Below are 19,974 nucleotides of genomic sequence, written 5' to 3' on the forward strand. Positions count from 1 at the left end.
TGATTTTCAATGCTACCCTCCTTCGCATTTTCTTGCTAATGGTATTTCTCGGGAAAATTCTCCGTTTCAAGCCGAGCGGAGAAATAATCACCAAAATTCCCGAATTTTACCATTCATCATAAAAACCAACCTCTCCTCCAATCCCTTCGCTAGTTTTCCGTCCTTCGTATTTGCTTTTCCGACTATCATTTGGATTTGGATAGGGATTATAATCAAAAGTTGATGAATCCCCGCATTCCCTGCCGGGTAAAACCCACGGGCCGGTCATGAACAATGAGCTGCGAGGAAGGCGTGGGGCCGGCGAGGTTGCCGGGGGTACGGCGGCGGAATGCACGGCGATATTTTGCTGCTTGCCATGCACGGTGATGAATATCGTGGCGTTAGTGGTGTACAAGGTGCCGGTAGGACTCTGCCGGAAGGCAATCCACACGTACAAAGGGAAAACGCAACCGCAGAAGCTGAAGAAGGACAAGGACGTGTTGTTGAATGAGAGGAGTGGGGCCAAGTGTAGGCCCATTTACTACGTGGAGACCACGCTGGAGGAGCACCTGGCATCGGAGATGGCGAAGGAAAAGCTGAAGGAGGGGTCAGAAACCAGGGAGATGGATGCCGAAACGTGGTCACCGTTCGACGGAACGGGGTTTTGGAGGAGTCACTCCCAAAAGGTTCAGTCCTGAAACCGTTAGGGAGCAAAACGGGACTCGAGCCGATTGGATCTGAGCCAAGTCTTTGATCAAGCTCAGCTCCTTCTTTAGTAGTTTTATGTATATTTTGTTTTCATAAAACCGTGTTTGACTATAAATCGATTTCCTAAATTGTGCTCTTTATTCTACTTTCAAGAATGATAACCAGTGCATGCTAAAATACCACATTATTTTGACAAAAAAATTCATAATAAAATCAAATGACATATTTGCGTGAAGATATATTGCCTGCGTTTTTTCAATTTGACAAGTAAAAATAGAAGTGGGACGCAGTCATATTCCAAGAATCAATTAAATTACGGCGGTACTAGTAGATTTTAATAAGCTGAGGTGGCCTTACCTGAATTACTGAAAATGGTAATTTAATGATGAGATATTTCTCAGAAACGAGAATTTTAACTAGCCATTTGTTTTAGTTGGACATTTTCTTTGACGGTACCTTTGGCTTGGTCGTGACTGGTGAGAATCTCATCCCAGTGTTGCTCAAAAGCAAAAAAGTTCAACAGTTGAGGAGGGCCCACGTCCACATTCGAGGAATTTATAAAATTCCAATTAATTATATCCTTTTTTATAAAGCAATTGTAATTATTAATTAATATTATATTGAGTCTTTAATATAAAAACTAGTTTGATATTCAATTTAGTCATAAATATAAGATTTTAATTTATTTTATTTTTCTTATTTAATCTATTTTTTTTCAAAGTAGTTCTTACAGCAGTTACATATATTAAAATTTTATCAAATAGTAATTTTAGTTAATACATATAATTAGTAAAAGTATTGTAAAAAAATAACACTTATTAATTATAAACAACTAACTTAATAAATTTTTTAATCTCTTAAATTATTTAATTATCTCTTACAATTAACATCACAGTATCTAAAATGTGTGGAAAAGGTTGGGCGAGGGGGCCGCCCGCCTTATTAATTATGGGAAGAAAAGCTTGGTTAACACAAACACGGGCTTGAAAATGGGAGCGACGACTTCGGTTGTTTGCTTTCATACCATGTTTGGCTTAGCATTGGGTGATTAATTAAGTGAGTCGGTCATTGCAGATATACTATCCCATCCCTTATTATAAAGTCTTTTTAACTAAATTAGACAGTTTAAAAAAACAGTTAAAATTAGCTAAAAGTAATTAATGTGTAACAAATATAGTTTTTTTCCTAAATATACCCTTATATATAAATAGATAAATATAAGAGAGTAATAATGAGATAAATAAAAAAAGAGAATGTATTAAATATATTAAATTAGAGGTAAAACAGATAATATTACATTAAATATTCAGAAAAACTTAAAGATAATCTTATAAAAAAAAAAAGGCAAACCTATTTAAAAAATTAAATCTTAAAATAAAAAAACGGAAGGAGTAAAATAGATGGAAAGGAAACTTGATTTTAGTCCATACGGCTATGAGCGTGGATCCGCGAGCTCATTTGATTTTTCTAAAATTGTTTTTTTTTTTTTTCCAGAGAATTGGATTGAAAGTTTCAAACGGGTCATCCGTCATTGGATGAGCCAAACGTGAATTGATTGATTGGTCAAAGCTAAATTTATTATCGTATCCATTTTCTCCGGTAACTGAGAAAAGAAGTATAGCGATCATATTATCTAATTACAACACCCGGCGAGTCAATTTCATTAAGGGCATGTTTGTGCGGAATGGTTACACGCACTGCACATAAATTGGAATCACATTCACTTATTTACCCTCCTCTAAACTTATTTATAAAATATTTTTAACATGTTTTGCATAAATAAAAAAAATCTTAAATCATATAACTTTTTCTTAAAATATAAGATTTTTTAACTATCCACCTGTTTATACATATATACTTTTCAGAAAAATAACTATTTAAAAATTGCTTAAAAATTTAATGAGTTAATTTATAAAAAGAATTAAGAAATTTTTTTCTGCCTTATAAATAAGAGGGAATTATAATCAAATTTCATATAAGAGAAATAATGACCAAAAGGTTCTAATAACAACCTCAACAATATATAATGACAACTGCTATAGTAAGAATGACAACTTCTAAAACTTATTTTTTAATTATTTTTTTGTTTGGGATTTCATTATAATTCTTCTTATAAATAAAATCAAAAGAGTGTTTGGTAAATTACATCCAAAAGCTGTGTTAAAGTCTCCAATGTCTATAATGACTCTGCATCGTGGCGCCCTCATCTTTCATTGCTGCACTGGTTTTGGCCATCACCGCCACAGTGGTTCCCTCTCACGCGTTTCAGATATCCATTTATTTTTCCAGTTGTTAGTTGGTTGGTTTATGAATTTAACAAGTTATCCTTGATCTGGGCGAATCTTCTTCAGGCACAGCAATTTAAATTTAAAATGTACCCAATTGATGTCCACGCGTTTGAAACAGTTGTCAACATTTTCATGGCATGAGCATGATCGCAGATCATAATAAATTACACAAATTAAAATGCTGCCGACTTTGATGTTCAACACTGGGGGCTGTGTGGCTGATGAAACACGAGTCTGTAGAATTAAGAGTGCTAGCCTTCTTCTTCATTTTATTCCCTCTTCCTCCTGCGCCCTATTTTTTATTTCCTGGTTCTTCTTCTCTTTCAACCTTATTCGTGTTTTTATATCTCTGGATCAATATTTTCGTGGCAAAGATGAAGGTCACATGTGATCGCTGTTTATTGAACCAGCCAACCCAATTTGCTTTATCAGGCTTGTCCCTCCGCTGACTACTATCCCAACAATTTACTTTATTTACTGGTTTTGGCACTGGTTTCAATTAAATCGCAAGCTAGTTCAGTTGGTCGAATTAGCTAATTTAGTCTAATTATGACAACATTGACGATTAGATATATTTTCCATTTATAAATAATGTGATTGCTTATAAATTTTATATTTTGTATTAAGGATTTTTGTTTGCCCATGTGTTGATGATCATCTACTCCTTATATTATCATAGATGATAATAAACTAATAAAAAAACATATGAAAAAGTTTGAAGCAACGCATAGTATGAAGGATCTTTGTTAAATGTTGATCGCAACAGCAAGCAGATTCAGCTTAGATTATAGATGGTTTATTTTTAAAAGTTATTTTTATATTAATTTCTACAGGGAAAAATCCTGTGTTTTTTCCATTAAAAAAGAACTCCTTTTTTTTTTTTGCCTGAACCGGTATTTATTACCATAGAAACTATTTAAAATATAAAAATTAAATTAGATTAAATCTAAATGATTCAAAATCAATTTAAATATAGTAAATAGTTGAGAATGATGACGATGAGGATCGCACTTCATGTCCAGAGCATGGTATGTGATTCCGAGGAGTGACTCGTCAAAGGATGTCACCAGATAATGTCACGTGTCAGTACAGTAGTGGGTAGACGACCTAGCTAAGGTTCGGTTGCTCCGTGGACGAGGGGGTTCAAGTGCCAAAAAAGTAAAACTCCCAAGTCTTTAAGGCCAAAAAAAAAAGGGGCAGAACGCCAGAGACAAAGGATAGCCATCTCGCTCCAATCAGTTCAGACTCGCTAGGGTTTCTTCTATTCCGAGCTCGATTCTCTCCCGGCTTTCGCCCGATCGTTTTGTTTTCTGACTAGCTTAAGTCTGGCGCAATTCTTCATGGAGGTAAAAATTTCGAGTCCCCCCCCCCCCTAATCCGTTTGCCATGGTTCGTTTGTTTGGTTGCTGGGAAAAACCTTCACCAAACGGAGGATTTTTTGGTACCTGTGATGGCTGCCACCACTATTAGCCCTTTGTATGCTGGGTTACTGGTTGTCATCCGACCATCATATTCTACTGATTGACCTTGCTGAGGATATATGTTCCGCTGATCAATTTCTCTTACTTTTCTATCCTTTTCACGGTTTTTTACCATGCTATTTCACTGATCGTAGATGCTCTCTATTTGTGAATATATAATTCTTCATGTTAGTGAAAACAATTATTTCTGCTTCACTGTGTTCATTTTAGGCTTTATAATGTAGTTGATTTTTTTACTTTCAGTAGTTGGAAGATTGACTTGTTCGTTCCTGACTCAATCGGGTCCCGTTGAAGTGATAATTTGATTTTGTGTTATTTTCGTTTGGTTTGAATTCTATATGTTATAGACTAGTCTGCTGCTTCTTTCATAATTCTTATTTAATCAATCCATTCGACGGCATGTCTTGATTTATTGCAACTTGCTTGGATATCAAACTTGCCTCTATATATCTCTCAAAGCTGATATATTTCAGGGTCCGGGATTGGAAGAGAATAAGAAGTCTGAAGCGCATTTGACTTCTGCTGCAGCCTTCGTGGAGGGTGGAATCCAGGATGCTGTGATGATGCTTGTAGTATATGTCTCGAAGCATTTCATGACAGCGATCCTTCAACAGTATGCTTATTTAGAGTTTTATGCTTTAGTTTTCTTGGCCGTTAGTATATTCCAACCGTTTGAACAAGCTGCTCTCCCTCTTCCTGCAGGTGACAAGTTGCAAACATGAGTTTCATCTTCAGTGCATTCTAGAATGGTAGCGCTATGTGGCTTTATCTTTTTTCGGCTTTGAGCCAGTTTTAGCGATTATTAATTATTAGTTGTAGTGCAGTATTGGACAGTATTGATTTTGGCGGAAGATTCATTCGCGGTTATTGCAGTTGAGTGTAGCCTTCATAGCTGCTGCAATATAACTTGGAGACCAATTTGATCTCCTTGAGTTACAATTTTGTATGGAGTTTTACTTTCTTCTGCACTTCGTTATACGGTAAAGGCTACCTGATAAAGTTTTGTTTGATCAAGTTACTGACGGACTGAGGGAAATGGGTTTCTATGAGTATCTACTGAAAAGTGAATGAGGCTTATTTTCTAGAACATTAGGACACAAATAGTTAAAACATAAAAACTGGTCATCGCTAGTCAAAACATGCACTTCTTAAGGAACTAGCGCTAACAAATTACAGGGCTATAATGTGTTTCCGTAAGGCATTAGTGTCCGCCTATTAATGCCCTGAGCTTGTAACTCAAAAGTTCTTGTAGTTTGACTGAGGTACCATGCTGGGGAAAAAAAAAACTATTTTAGTCATAACTGACCACGACCTAGATCTTCAATAAATTAAGTTCACATCCCCTTTGTTTATGGTTCAGTATATGTACATTTTCTCAATACTCAGTTACTGTTTCCAAAGTATATGAGGGATAATAGGATCTTGTACATTGCATTTCTAAATTGAAAAATATCTTCAAATCAATAGACATAGTTGGACAACTCCCCTTGGCACTTTCAAATTCAACCTGGATAGTGCCTTTTTAACTGCACGAGTGAGGCTGGTGTAGGTATCTCTGTTGGTGACTGGTTGTGTGGTTCTGGATAGCTGTACTTGTGTAGCTTGTATGGATTTTGTTCTTTTTTGGCTGAAGCTGCCACACTTTAAAAGGAATCAGAATTGGTTAAATACGTGAGTTTTGATCCAGTGGCTTTTGAATCTGATAATTTAGATCCGATTTCTTCTTTCAATCGCATGAGTACTGTGAAGAGTGGGATTTTGCTGCCATCATTCAGGACAGATGCTTTCTTCTTAATCCCCTGGAGGCTAGGAAGAGATTATAACTTGGACTAACAGGCATTAAAACTTGCTGCAGAAGATTAGTTAAAGCTGCCATCAGGAAGATGTTCTCCTTTGTTTTGGTGTCTTTACCCCTCACCTGGCTACTATTTTAACCCTGATAATCCTTTTACAAGCGAGGGGCAGGATGTGTCGGAGTACAGCTATTGACTACAGCACTTATGTCTATGAGTTCCTTTTGTTTTATAAGTACTATTCAGGCCAATATAACTAATAATAATTACTGTTAATTAAACATCTTCGAGGAAGAGTCTCATTGTAGGAACGATTGTGTTCTGAAATATTTGGCTATATTGAGGAGATATGATCTGAACTTACGTTTATGCTTATCTTCTAGGTGTCAACGAAGCTCTCAGTGCCCCATGTGCTGGCAACCTATCAGTCTCAAAGATCCTACAAGGTTTTCTTTATGCCCATTGTATTCTTCGCTTTGTTTTGATATTCTTGCCATTATTTCTTTTCATTGTTAATGTGCCTTTTCTTCTGTGTTCGCAGTCAGGAATTACTTGAAGCGGTGGAAAGAGAGAGGAACATTAGGTTGAATCCGCCTAGAAATGCCACAATATTTCATCATCCAGCTCTGGGTGATTTCGAGTTACAACATGTTTGTAGTCTGCTTATGCTAGTTTGAAACCATCACTTTAGTTTTTTTTATTATGGGTTATTTAAGATTTATTTCTCGTGCAGCTGCCCGTTGGTGCAAATGATGCTGATCTTGAAGAGCGTATCATACAGCACTTAGCTGCTGCTGCTGCAATGGGACGGGCTCGTCATATTGCTAGAAGGGAAGGTCAGAGAAACAGGTCATCAGCTCAAGGTCGGCCACATTTTTGGTATTTTCAGCCCATCCCAATTCACCTCCCATGGCTCCTGCCTCTCCAACCCATGGGGCAGATGGTGAACCAGCTTCAGCGATCACTGTTGCTACTTTATCTCCAACTCCTGCCACTGGGGAAGAGTCTTCACGGTCAACTTCTGTTCCTCTTGTTCAAGCAGACCATATCTCTGCTTCAGGATCAGGATCTACTGTTCTTGCTGCTGATAACCAGGGATCTTCTTACAACAGTAGGTAATTATCATTCTTCATTTGTTTCTGGATAATTTTCATGTTGATGAGTTCAAAACCAGAAGTAAGCCTAGTTTATTGCACAGAATCTGAATGAACCACACTATTTTTATGTTGTGAATAGTATGGTTTGTTTTAGATTTTATATTTGTTATTTATCAATAATGCAGCTATAATAATCTTGACTGTTTTATCCCAAAACTATTTATAGGAGATCACCTAGCCAGTCTTCTCCTAGCAGTCAGGACAGAGCAGGGCCATCAGAATTCCAATCATTTTCGGAATCTTTGAAGTCTAGACTAAATGCAGTTTCAACGAGGTAGTATAGAAGTGATTAGTCTATGTTGCATGCATGTGTAATGGAAATGAAGAGTTGTCCCTTGGTTTCTTAGGTTTGGATATTACTTATCACCCTTTATTTGCAGATACAAAGAGTCGATATCCAGGAGCACCAGGGGATGGAAGGAGAGATGGTTCTCTCGCAACAGCTCTATGCCTGATGTGGGATCTGAAGGTAGACAAGAGGCTAATGCAGGGATTGCAACTGTGTCACGCCTGATGGAACGACTTGATACCAGAGACAACAATAGAAATGATAGCAATCCTGCCCAAAGTCATTTAGAAGGTGGTTCGGTTGCTGAACCAAATGACCGACATATTTCAAATGCAGAAGGCGAAAGCCTGTCGAGAGATAATAACACAAAAGCATCCTTTGCGGCAGGTTCTAGTTCAAATTAAGCATTGAGCATAATTTGCTTCAATTCTAAGCTTTGCTGTGGCTGAAAGGTGAAATACTTACGTGATATGAAGCTTCTTTCATTCTTTTTATGCTAAGGTTCCTATGTGTCTTGTTTAGCATGGAAACACATATTGTATGATCTGGTTACTAATCCTCATTATTTTTTATGGTATCAGGTAGAAATAGATTGTCCTTTGCTGGATATGAAATTCTGTGAATGTGGTGTGTTGCCTTTTGGCTGGTGCAAGCCAGGCAAGTGATAATCCATTTTCCTCGCTGAAGGTGTTAGTGCTTGCCATATTTGGAATAAAGAACCTAGAAAAGATAGAAACTGGTTTAGAAATTAGGAAACTATATATGGTTGTATATTCGCCATGTAAACCTGTAGATATTTCTCACAGTACCCGCCATAAAGTACTGTGCTTCTGCTAGTGATGGATTCGCTGTTTTCCAACCTTGGGGGCATGGAGTCTTTTGCTGAGAATTCTGTTACTTTCATGTGAATGTTATTAAATGCAATTCTGTTTGGACAGCTTGCGACCTTACCAGTGTCTTCTGTTGTCACCACCTGTCCTCCAATGTGAATAGTCATCGCAGATATGCAAAATGTTCTTGGAAACTCAAACCATAACGGATTTGGGCATGCAGCAGTCAAATTTAGTTTTCACAATTGCATGAAACGCAGGCTTATGATAGCTGATCATTCTTCTCAAGTATGCTACCCGCAGGATTAATTAATGACGTGAGATTTTGACGGGCTTTTGCTGTGTGATATTGAATACTTAAATTTTTGTTATCTAGCGAACCGTTATTTAGTATTATGGAGAAAAGTCCATCACAGACAGTAATAAAGCTGATACCGTGTTTTTCCCAATAACTTGACTGTCGGGACCATAGGCCCTTGGTTTCTTCCTCTTTTGGGGTGGGTGAGCTGTTAAAAATTACTCCTCTGGTGCGAGGCTTGTTTTATATTTTATATCGTAAATTATACTATAAAATTAGTCTTATTAGGAATAAAAGAGTACTACATTAAAACGCACGCATGTTTTTTTTTCCCGTAATGGGCGCACGCCTCCTATTTAATCGGGTAGTTCAAACGCACAACCTCGTGGTATTAGGAACGAGACAATGCCCCACGAGCAGCTGAGCCGAAGGCTCGTCCAATTTCTTTATCGATTGAATCTGCCCATTTCGATGCTTTTTTTTTTTTTTTGACTGAACGTTTCGATGCCCTTTAAGTGTTGGTCAATTAACATGCTTCTAATATAATAACCCTAATCCCACAATAATTTACTTACTTCTCGCATGGTTATTATTATCTTTCATCATTCTGGTACTTTTTCTATGCTTAACTTGTACACAGCTCTCTATCACATTTTTAAAAAATCCATCCTCTATTTTTAATTGAAAAATAAACAATGCTTTACGCCGACCAAGTAACAGAAGATGAATTATGATTGCATATATTTCGATTCAAATATTTTTATATCTATCATTTATATAACATGACAAATACTAAACACACGCGTATGGTTTGATTAATTTTAATTTTGACTTGACAATTTTTGCATGTTTTGGTTATAAAAACGCGATTTCGTAATTTCAAAAAATGTTTTTGTTGAAAAAATGGGCTATTTACTTTATTGTCGACTTGCCTTGAAACGAAAGCTCCTTTATTTTGTCATGTGCTTAATCGATTGTTAAAAGGTAGAAACAATTTTTCTGAGCTCAAGGTGAGACCCTCTTTCTTCTGTGCCTCAAACTATTCACATCATGGTCTACTCCTAATTAAAGGTGTTGCTTTCTTGCTTTTGGGATAAAGAACTTCGTAAAATCAACTTACCAAATAAGTCCGACGTGGTTATCTTCTAATGCACATGAGGCAAGCATCTTCCCCGGTTGACATCAACATAATCAAGGAAAAAAATTTCTCCCACAAGAAAGAGAAGCCCTAAAACATGTTAAAAAAACAGACGAGACGTCCATTCTCCTGTACATCCGAGACAAACATGTTGAGATCATGAACAATGACCAGAGAAGGGAAAACAAAAAGGGCCAAAGCACACTGGTTTTGACGAAATCTTCTGCATCATGACAAAGTGGATTGGATGTATATAGTCCACAATACCCTTTCTTTAAAGGGGTCGCAACTCTCTTTTAAAAGGGTGTTTCAGTCAATTCGGATTGTTTACAATATATTGATTCATGCCAACTACTTAAAAAGATTCGAAGACCAAATATCATAATAATCCGTATGGAAGTGATGGTTTAGTGTCACCGACAAATGTGTGAGAGGGAGTGAGGGCTAAGCCAGGTTTAGTTTCTTGGGGCACACAGCAAGACAAACAACAATACCATAATGTAATACTTTCCTGAAGCTCCATACCTGTACCTAACTGTTGAGGGATACACAGTACCAAACTCTTTTAATATTTAAGCCAAAACTGCCCATAACTTAATAATAATGGATGATTCTTCTTATGCAAACGCCTGCCTGTTCTCGGAATTTCGTCTCCAGTCACTCCCACTTGTCCTTTTATGTATTAATGTGTTCTCTAATCAATGAGATGCTATTACTCCAGAGGATTCTGGCAAGTGGTATCGCAATCTCCATGTTAAATTGCTCTTTGGTGGCTAAATTGCTTTCACCAAACAAATTCTTGAAATTAGTATGGAAATTATAGTGGGAGGCTAAAAATATTTGCATTTGGATTTGCAGCGTCCAAGACCAAAGCTCTGACGTGACTTGTTAGAGTCAACTAAAACGAAGGTGCATTTTGTGAAAAGGAGGGTGGTGTGTTTTGGGTGGGACAGAGAGGACAGAAACAGCTAGCATGTGGCACAAAGTAAGCAGAGGAGAACCCAAAGCCGAAGCGGGCTCCACTCTTGGATTTATTATTTCTATATTTGTGACCATGATTTATTAACTGTATATTTGTGATCGTGATTTATTAATTGGTAAACAATCAATAATAGTATCAATCAGTATGATGGGATGACATACAAAGACTCTTGTGAATGAATAATAAGGTGGAAAAAAAGGCTTCTTTTATACATGCTCTAAATATTACAAATTTTTCATGGATACTATGTGCACAATTTTTATGTAATGACGTTTTCTTAATTAAAGAAAATGATATAGCTTAAAGGAATCAATATCAACAAATGAGCAGTCAATGTGATTTCTCAGAATTTAGATAATGGGAAAATGTTTTAACTTTGGATGATAGCATAATACAGTAAGAAATTGGGACAGTTTGGATTTTCCGTGTTGATAATATCTGCCGTTTCGCCTAACGGACAAGTAGATCCCCATGCATGCTGATTATGGGGTATTAACATCTTCCTTTCTCCAGCCTCGCACTGTTATTTAAAAAAAAAAAAAAAACAGAAACAGTGTCTGAGTTTTAGTATATACGTATACCCACCAACTTCACAACGCAACCCAATTACCCAAGTAGTCTCTCTCTCTCTCCCCCGCGCTGTGCTGTCTAACTCTCTCTCAAGCCTCAGCTCTTCCATTCCGCCGCATTCCCTCAAGTCGCCATGGTTTGTCGCATCTATGGCGTTGCCAAGCTCCGGATCTTCCTTCTTCTTCTTCTTTTTGGCTTCCCCCTTGCGTTGTCGGAAATGCCAAATACCAGGTCGTCGGTCAGCTCTGGTCAGATAAACTCCAACTCGGTTCTGGTGGCTCTTCTGGACTCGCATTATACGGAACTCGCTGAGCTTGTGGAGAAGGCTATGCTCTTGCAGACTCTGGAGGATACTGTCGGCAGCCACAATATCACCATCTTCGCGCCCAGAAATGAAGCTCTCGAACGCGATCTTGACCCGGAGTTCAAGCGCTTCCTTCTTGAACCCGGTAATCTCAAGTCTCTCCAGACCTTACTCATGTTCCATATCATTCCTACCAGAATAGGATCGGAGCAGCTTCTGACTCGGACCGGGTTGACCCGTCACGATACGCTTTCCAATGACCATCTACATCTTGAGAACAATGGGACTGCAGAATGGACGGTGGATCGCGCCAAGATTATCCAACCTGATGCGGTGACCCGACCCGATGGCGTCATCCACGGGATTGAGCGCCTCTTGGTGCCACAGTCCGTGCAAGACGACTTCAACCGCCGGCGAAGCCTCCAGTCTATCACGGCAGTGAAGCCAGAGGGAGCACCGGAAGTGGACCCGAGGACTCATCGGCTGAAGAAACCTGCCCCACCGGCGAAACCCGGTTCTCCTCCTGCTTTGCCAATCTACGATGCAATGGCTCCTGGTCCTGCACTAGCTCCTGCTCCAGCGCCGGGACCAGGCGGAGCTCACCACCACTTCAATGGTGAAGCCCAGGTGAAGGATTTTATTCAGACACTGCTCCATTACGGCGGGTACAATGAAATGGCAGATATATTGGTGAATCTAACATCCTTAGCCACTGAAATGGGTCGACTAGTCTCCGAGGGGTACGTGCTCACCGTTTTGGCTCCCAATGATGAGGCCATGGCTAAATTGACTACCGACCAATTGAGTGAACCAGGTGCACCGGAACAGATTATCTATTACCATCTTATACCGGAGTATCAAACCGAAGAGAGTATGTACAATGCAGTCCGACGGTTTGGTAAGGTCCGGTATGATACCCTACGGTTGCCGCATAAGGTGGTGGCTCAAGAGGCAGATGGATCAGTGAAATTCGGGCAGGGAGACGGGTCGGCGTATTTGTTCGACCCGGATATCTATACGGATGGGCGGATCTCGGTTCAGGGCATCGATAACGTATTATTCCCACTGGAGGAGGAGACGAAGCCCATTAACAGGACGGTTCAACCCGCTAAGGTCGTTGTCAAGCACAGAAGAGGTGCGTTGCCTTTTCTTCAAAATTATTTTTAAATAATCATGAACATTGTTATATTACTTTTTTCTCACAAGATCGAAAAGAAATAGTTGATGAATGATGATGATGAGTGCATTCGGTGTATTTTTGTTTGGTTAATTATTGACAAGCAAAGGGAATGTTACTTCTTAGTTAAGAATGGGGACCAATGTATCGAATTGAAAAGACGATTTATGAACTGAAAAGGAAAATCCAAGGCTACCTCCGTACTATCTGCTTTGAACTAGAAGAGCGAGGAGGATAGGAGATAAAGCCCTTCCAACATAATATTTCTGCGTTTTAAATTTAGATATGTTTTTATGTCTTTTACATGTAGAATTTCAATAAGAACACATGATTTTCAACAATTGGAGATGCTCAGTTCTTCTCAAAATACATAATATTAATATTACAAGTTTGAGTAAAAAGACTAACGGAGCATCAATTTTTATTAACGGTTAGCTTTCTTGTCAATAACTTGTAATGGTATGCATATCGTATAATATCTGTATGCATGGATATTCAAAATTCAAATTACTTGATACGAGAGATTAGTGTGCGCCGTGACTTGGACAATCTTTACAGAGTAGTGCAGTTGAAATTATGGCGGGTGCTGATTTTGTTTTGCTTTTATTAATTCAAAATTAGCTTTCCGGTAATGTTTCATATGAAATATCGAGTACTTTATTGATGACGACATTGGGCGTGCTTTCAAGGAAAACTGGCCTACCAGATGAACGCGGATAGCTGGCCAATCTGTTAAAGCTCTACTTCTCCAACTCAAAATGAATCTGATGTTTACTTCAATATCTCATGACTTTGTCAATATTCAAATCTTGCTTCTTAAGCAAAAACCTTGTTAGCACAACCTTGGTTGTCCGGACGACTTATCATATCTAAATAATTTTTAATATCTCTCTTCACATGGCCATTCACACGAAGTTCTTAAATTTGGTTGGTTGATCAAATACAAGTGATTCTTAATAACAAATAGTTTCTTTAATAGCGTTCCATGTGGTTTCTCTTTAAGCTCAAGTTAGCATGAAATGGCAGGAAAATTGCTGGAGGCAGCGTGCTGGGTGCTTGGAACCATTGGACAACATGGTAGATTTACCCCTTGCCACTGAAAGTCCTCATCATCCTTTTCCAAGCAAGAATTTTAAAAATTAGTAAGATTCTGAATTACTATCTCTTGTTCTCTAATAACTTGATAATTTTCTCGACACTCTTTACGACTAGTAACTTTCTCCTCTTTTTGTTGCTCGGCGTTTCTTGTAGCACACCCAAGCTGCTCAATATTTGTGAAAATTCCATAGATGTAAAAAGCCATGGAATATGGACGCAGCACACTTGAATGAAGAAGAGTTGCATTAATTTTTTACACTTCCAGTTTCCATAGCCCTATTATATAAGATAGTGCATATCACGTGTATCTAGATTTATTATTTCAACAATTTGTTAGGTAGATTGTGTTGTTGGGGAAGGTTCGGCCATTTGTGTGAGGGGCTTCTTACTGTTGATAAGTGCGAATTCAATAAGCACTTTTACGGAAGAAATGGAAATACAATAAAAATTATTCTTTGATTTAATGACTCGCGGTTCTTTCATGTTAAGCACTCGGATTTTCTTTTACATTACCTATTATCTAATGATCATTAATTAGAGTAAAACAATAAATAGCAAGTGCGATAGTCCAATATTTATAAAGTAAGGGTTTTTTAAGATTTTAAGAGATAAGGCTTTTATCCTGAAATTTTCGTTCTATGATCTCTCAATTTACATGTTCCGTCATATTTAAATGTACATAATTTTAAAAAAAAAAAAACCATTTAACCTGAGACATAGTCTGGATAGGTTGGTTAGGTTGACCTGGTTTGCTTTTATATAAACCGAGTAAGAAAAAAATAAAGGTATTACTTTGATCATTCAAGTGGTTGGATCAACTTGATTTAGTTCCATGGAAGCACTTGGAGAAAGCAACGAAGGACTGCATATGGGTAAGAAATGAGACAACAACGTTCAACATGTTCTGCGACCAAGATATGGAATCACTCGACTAGTTAAAAGTGTAAAGATGCATCATAAGTTACTTATTCAATGATCAATGAACCATTGCATAATTTGCATTGGCATGAATGAAATCAATTCTCAATTCTGCAGAAATTCCAACAAAAGTTGCAGAAAGAACCCCGAAGCCAAGTGCTTTAAGACCTTCCTTCACTCTTCTTTTGCCACCATTCCAAGAACTTGGCTTGTGCAGCCACTGTGTCCAGTCTGTAAAGTTGAAATGCGTGATTTGCAATTTCATGTCCGAATGTGAATCCAAATACACCTCCAGCCAGAAAAGACAGTGCCGCACCTGTTCAATGTAGTAGGGAAAATAAATGTAAAATATTAACATGCACAAATGTATCAATTGTCAGTTAACTCATGATAGAGCCACATGAGTTTTGCTTAGATAGTAGCTTTGAAGTCGGTTGTAGGTAGCGATTAAGGGTTCAAAACCTCCTAATGCGACCAAAAAGGGGTTTCTTACCACACAAAAAGTTAACTCATGCCAGAAATCTGTATAAAAATGTCCTGCTCCCTTTCATGAAACTAGCTTCTTCAATATTGCCAGTGTCAAAATGAGCAGGCAAGATAGACATTCTCTTCTACTCGTAAAAATAAGATAATCAAGCTGATATCTGTCCAAAATGGCACTGTCGCAAGAAAAATTGGCTATACTGCGAGGAACAGTGGATTACCATGAGGACTCCGTGAATATCTATAGGCAAAACCTGCAGTAGATACTGCTCCGAGAACACTTCCTGTAAGGCTTAGTTTCGCTGCTTCTCTAGCAGTTCTCAGCTGAAACAAAGAAATAATTTAACTTTAGAACTCATTTAATTTGCAGTTCAAACACAAAAGAAACCACATGTTGAAGCCGGAAAACTCTATTCCAAAACAAGGAAAAAGAACAAAACAAACATTGCACAATAATCATTCATTCATCCATGACGCTTCAATTTTTGCTTCGCTAAAACTCAATTATGCTAGTTTTCAGCTAAGACACGTTATAAAGACAACGATCTCCAACAAGAACAATGGCAGCCGATTTTTTTTTTTTCCATCGTCCATGCTCTAAAGCTTATATTTCTTGATTTTGGAAGAGAAAGTCAATTGTCAGGAGGGTTGGCACTGATGTCTGAAAGCACGTTCAATTCTTTGATCCCCCCTGATTATAAGAATTACACTGAAAAAGGATAGGTGGATGGTGACATACTGTCGCTATGGTAGAACACAGTGCAATACAACTACAGTCGAACTATTTTGGTGACCAGATAATGAGTTGGTTTCTATTTCCAATGATGATTATGCATGTTAGAAAGTCATCTAATCATGGATTGAGAGGAGATCATGTCCACTATCATAGCTCGTCTGATGCAGCGTTTCAAAGTTGGAACTCCCGAAGGAAAACAATAGCACTAGTTTGTCAAACAAAATTTCTCATAATATGATTCCACTGCAGGACAGAGTTAATGCTCGACTCATAACATGAAGTAACATTAGCAAGTTCCAACGTGATCAATTCAAAGCATGCATCAGAATGCATGAACTATGCTGCATGCAGCAGTAACTATATATGCAACCTGTATGCTTGACACAGCTAGTTCTGACGACATCAAATTGTAAATGGCTGCAAATTTGCGCCAGGACTATTCATCCAATCGATACATTCACATTTCACCTGCTTCATAGATCATGCTCATTAAGCCTTAGATTCAGGAAACATTAATTGAAACGAAGAGATTTGCCAAAGAAATCCCAAACACCAATTCTACTTGTAAATTCAGAAGTGAGACTTTGTGGCTTGACAAGGAGCAGAGAATATTGTGAAGGATAAGGATAAGAATAAACGGGACATTATCTAAAATGAAGCGGAAAAAAAAAATCGAAATATTACGACGGGTCCATGAATAGGATCAGAAGCCATGAATTCCTCGACATCAGAGCTAGACCAAGACGGGAGGAGATGATCGGGCTGGATGAACCTGGAGTAGTCGTTGAGAAACGAGAACCTCTCAGACCAAAACTCTTTGAAGCCTTCCCAATGCCCACCGAGAAAGGATTGCGATGAAGGACGTTCCGCCTCCTCTTCCATTTGCTGCCTTGTTGAATCGATCAAGCTCCAGCCGTTCCACTCCGGGAGAGAATATGTTGTATAATTCCTAATTTTAATTTCTTGATTTAATGTTTTAAACTTTAGAAATACAGCCAAAAAATATCAAAATTTGCAATTTGAATATTTTACACTTATTTTAAAACATTTTGATGAATGCATTTTAAGTTAAAATTATTGATTTAATAAAAATTGAATAGAGTTTTCGTTGCTGTATAAATTACATTACGAGCGCAAATTGTATAGGTTTTTTTTAATTGAGTTTATGTAGTAATTTTTGTATCTGTACATATTGCACGGGCTGATCTCTTTTAATCATATGATATTGATTACTGATATTGATGATTTGTCGTCTAATTATTTTGACACACATTTAAAATTAATTTTTCTGTTCTCTAGGGTGAAAAACGCTATAAAATAAAAGTTATTTGGGCTTAGGTCACGATTTTTTAAGAGGTCCACAGATTTAAGGCCCAAAGTTTACAAGGCCTTTGCGCTGACGCTAGACCCATTTGAACCAGGCCTAAAAGGGAGACTTATTTAAACAGTAGAAAACACTTCAATGTTGGTTTTGCATGAACAGACCAAAAATACAACTGGTGGCGGAAAAATAAAATAAACTAACGTTTCATCATGACCAGTTTTTTTGTTTTGGTAAAAAGGAAAAAAATTAACGTACTTTTTTGTTTGCCAACGGAAAAAATTAACGTAGTACTCGAATAGAAAACTATGACACACAATATAAGCTATCTTAATCACGGCTTGGGAGGAGGGAAACGAGTCTTTCAATTTTGAAAATTTGACGACTGAATATTTCATTTTCTTGTCGTGGGTATCATTTTATAGCAGCTATTTAAGAATAATTATATTTATATCACTTTTTGTAATGACTAACGAAAGATGGAACCTGAAAGGAATGGAAATGGAGGGCTCAGCAACGATATATAGAAGATAGGGCTCGAAGTACATGAAAGATCGTCCATCCAGCTACCAGCATATGTTTCCAACAGAAAATATATAGGAGTCGAAGAATCATGATGTTTGTGAGCTTTCGGCGATTGTATTTGATATCAGTATGTGTATAATCTCTAACAAACATCACTCTTCATAATTAATGAAACGAATAGCGCGGCTCTTTTTCTTTTTCTACTTTTATTAAAGGATTCATATTTAGCTTTATAAATGGATGGATGGATTTGTTAGGTATGTGATTGGCCTTTCTCTGACTCCCTGGGACCTGTTTGGGAGGGCATAAGAAATTACTCATAATCACGTTTATATAAGTCGAGACAAAACTCTTTGTCTTATATACTGTAAATCACTATTAAAAAACTATTTATAAGCCGTTCTAAATGGGTAATTAATTATTCCTCCAAATCCATCATCTATTTGTCTAGCTAGTGAACAGTTTTTCTGTCTTGCCTTCCACATCAAAGGGCCTGACGAAAAGGATTCAGCTTTAAGTGTTCACAAAACGCCCGCGACTTTCATTCCATAATAAACACAGGCAGGCGCAGGCAGGCAGGCATGCGTCCGTTTTAATTTATGAGTGTCTCAGGATTCTTGCATTTGATTTGACTCATTTCTTACGTATGCTGGAACCAAGTCATATCAACTTCTCGATCCACAACTTGTGCTTTTGGTCCTTTTTTCCAGGGAAGTTTGAACCCTTGACTTATCCTATATGTCTCAGCCTATCCTTGCTAGTCTAAGTAGCTAGCTACAACTTTTAATTTCGGTCTTTAATTTGGCATATTTGTGTGGAAAATTGGAATTTTGTAGCCTGAGCCATCCTGAATCAGTGGGAACTTTAATTACTCAAATTCCCAAATTGTTTGTAGAGGAAAAGCACGATATATTCCATGGTGCAATTTTATATACTACACTATGATGTTTTTAATCCTCTTCACTCACAGAATAACTTCATAATTATAGTTCTTCTTCAACGGCAGGACGAGAGACTTTAATTACTGTAGCAAATGATGGTTAGAATGTTAGTTAGGTGGGAAGGGAATGATAAAACCATTAAGGGGAGCATGCGGATGGAGGAAACATGGAGATCCGTGCATTGATATATTATTGCACTTGCCTTTGCCCTCGTGCCTCGTTCTAGGCTCTGCCGGTAACATTTAAAGTGCTGCATGGTCAAATTTTCATCCCCTCTTTTTCTTTGCCAGAACCAGAATCTCACCCTCTCACTCTAATCATTGGAATTTTCTACCCCTTTTCAGATTTTTCTGATATCATTCCTTTTCTAAACTTTCATCACTAATCAAATTGGTTTAAATAATTCTTGAAAGTTTATTTCAGCCAAAAGAAAAGTTCAATCTATATATATAGTTAATATAATTTTTAATCTTTTAAATTTATCCTCGTTTTAGTTTTAGTTCTTCAAATTTTTTTATTTAATCTAATAAAAATTGAGAACATTTTACTCCTTGAAGAACTACAACCTGAATTCCAAATATCAAAATTAAAACAAGAACAAATTTGATGAATCAAAAATTATATTAACCCATGTATATATTGTATGTGTTATAAGTCCAATTATATATGTCATTTTCAATAGCATGTAATTATTTCTCATACATAACTATAACTATAGTTTCGTTGACGAAGACTTGAAAAGCATGGATATTATACACCACCAAATTAAAGCAAGCAATCTAGCTGACTTGATTTGCAAGGCACACTTTGCGACGGAAGGGTACATGCCTTAACGCAATTAGCGAGCTGATATAACAATACTAACGCGTTCTTGTGATAAGCATGATTTGATGTTCAGTCCAAGGCTGCTGTGAATTAAATAATAACACTCTAATCATTGTGGTTTTGATTATGATTT

General features: G+C 37.4%; 4 protein-coding genes across 4 annotated transcripts; 3 read left to right on the plus strand and 1 right to left on the minus strand.

Moving 5' to 3' along the window:
• The first annotated feature begins 266 nt into the window (after nucleotides 1–266).
• LOC114716011 (uncharacterized) lies at nucleotides 267–677 on the plus strand. The gene has a single exon (XM_028900939.1). The coding sequence runs from the start codon at nucleotides 267–269 to the stop codon at nucleotides 675–677; it is 411 nt and encodes a 136-aa protein (XP_028756772.1).
• Nucleotides 678–4,166: 3,489 nt separating this feature from the next.
• On the plus strand, nucleotides 4,167–8,645 carry LOC114716014 (E3 ubiquitin-protein ligase RHF2A). Its single transcript, XM_076303821.1, is given in 10 exon segments — nucleotides 4,167–4,321; nucleotides 4,930–5,069; nucleotides 5,159–5,205; nucleotides 6,633–6,695; nucleotides 6,791–6,899; nucleotides 6,983–7,115; nucleotides 7,118–7,364; nucleotides 7,573–7,680; nucleotides 7,787–8,147; nucleotides 8,277–8,645. Coding segments are annotated over 6 exon segments (948 nt in total). The 5' UTR covers nucleotides 4,167–4,321; nucleotides 4,930–5,069; nucleotides 5,159–5,205; nucleotides 6,633–6,657; the 3' UTR covers nucleotides 8,100–8,147; nucleotides 8,277–8,645.
• A 2,922-nt stretch (nucleotides 8,646–11,567) lies between these two features.
• Nucleotides 11,568–14,556, plus strand: LOC114716005 (fasciclin-like arabinogalactan protein 17). Its single transcript, XM_028900929.1, has 3 exons — nucleotides 11,568–12,952; nucleotides 14,021–14,136; nucleotides 14,246–14,556. Exons 1-2 carry the CDS (start codon nucleotides 11,647–11,649, stop codon nucleotides 14,092–14,094), a joined length of 1,380 nt encoding a protein of 459 aa, XP_028756762.1. The 5' UTR covers nucleotides 11,568–11,646; the 3' UTR covers nucleotides 14,095–14,136; nucleotides 14,246–14,556.
• Nucleotides 14,557–14,986: 430 nt separating this feature from the next.
• On the minus strand, nucleotides 14,987–17,111 carry LOC114715999 (succinate dehydrogenase subunit 6, mitochondrial-like). Its single transcript, XM_028900922.1, has 3 exons — nucleotides 16,914–17,111; nucleotides 15,715–15,817; nucleotides 14,987–15,326 (listed from the first exon to the last, which is right to left on the minus strand). The coding sequence occupies exons 1-3, from the start codon at nucleotides 17,109–17,111 to the stop codon at nucleotides 15,172–15,174; spliced, it is 456 nt and encodes a 151-aa protein (XP_028756755.1). The 3' UTR covers nucleotides 14,987–15,171.
• Nucleotides 17,112–19,974: the final 2,863 nt, after the last annotated feature.

This window comes from Neltuma alba, unplaced genomic scaffold, assembly GCF_004799145.2.
Source record: "Neltuma alba isolate B1F8T4 unplaced genomic scaffold, ASM479914v2 tig00011640_pilon, whole genome shotgun sequence".
Classification (NCBI taxonomy): Eukaryota; Viridiplantae; Streptophyta; class Magnoliopsida; order Fabales; family Fabaceae; genus Neltuma; species Neltuma alba.

Excerpts from the sequence above, each read along its gene's own strand:
- LOC114716011 (XM_028900939.1), top strand. The coding sequence starts at position 267 with ATGAACAATGAGCTGCGAGGAAGGCGTGGGGCCGGCGAGGTTGCCGGG.
- LOC114716005 (XM_028900929.1), top strand. The coding sequence starts at position 11,647 with ATGGTTTGTCGCATCTATGGCGTTGCCAAGCTCCGGATCTTCCTTCTT. Across the intron at positions 12,953-14,020 it reads CGTTGTCAAGCACAGAAGAG|GAAAATTGCTGGAGGCAGCG; the intron begins GTGCGTTGCCTT and ends ATGAAATGGCAG.
- LOC114715999 (XM_028900922.1), bottom strand. The coding sequence starts at position 17,111 with ATGGAAGAGGAGGCGGAACGTCCTTCATCGCAATCCTTTCTCGGTGGG. Across the intron at positions 15,818-16,913 it reads ATCCTATTCATGGACCCGTC|CTGAGAACTGCTAGAGAAGC; the intron begins GTAATATTTCGA and ends TCTTTGTTTCAG. Across the intron at positions 15,327-15,714 it reads ATATTCACGGAGTCCTCATG|GTGCGGCACTGTCTTTTCTG; the intron begins GTAATCCACTGT and ends TACATTGAACAG.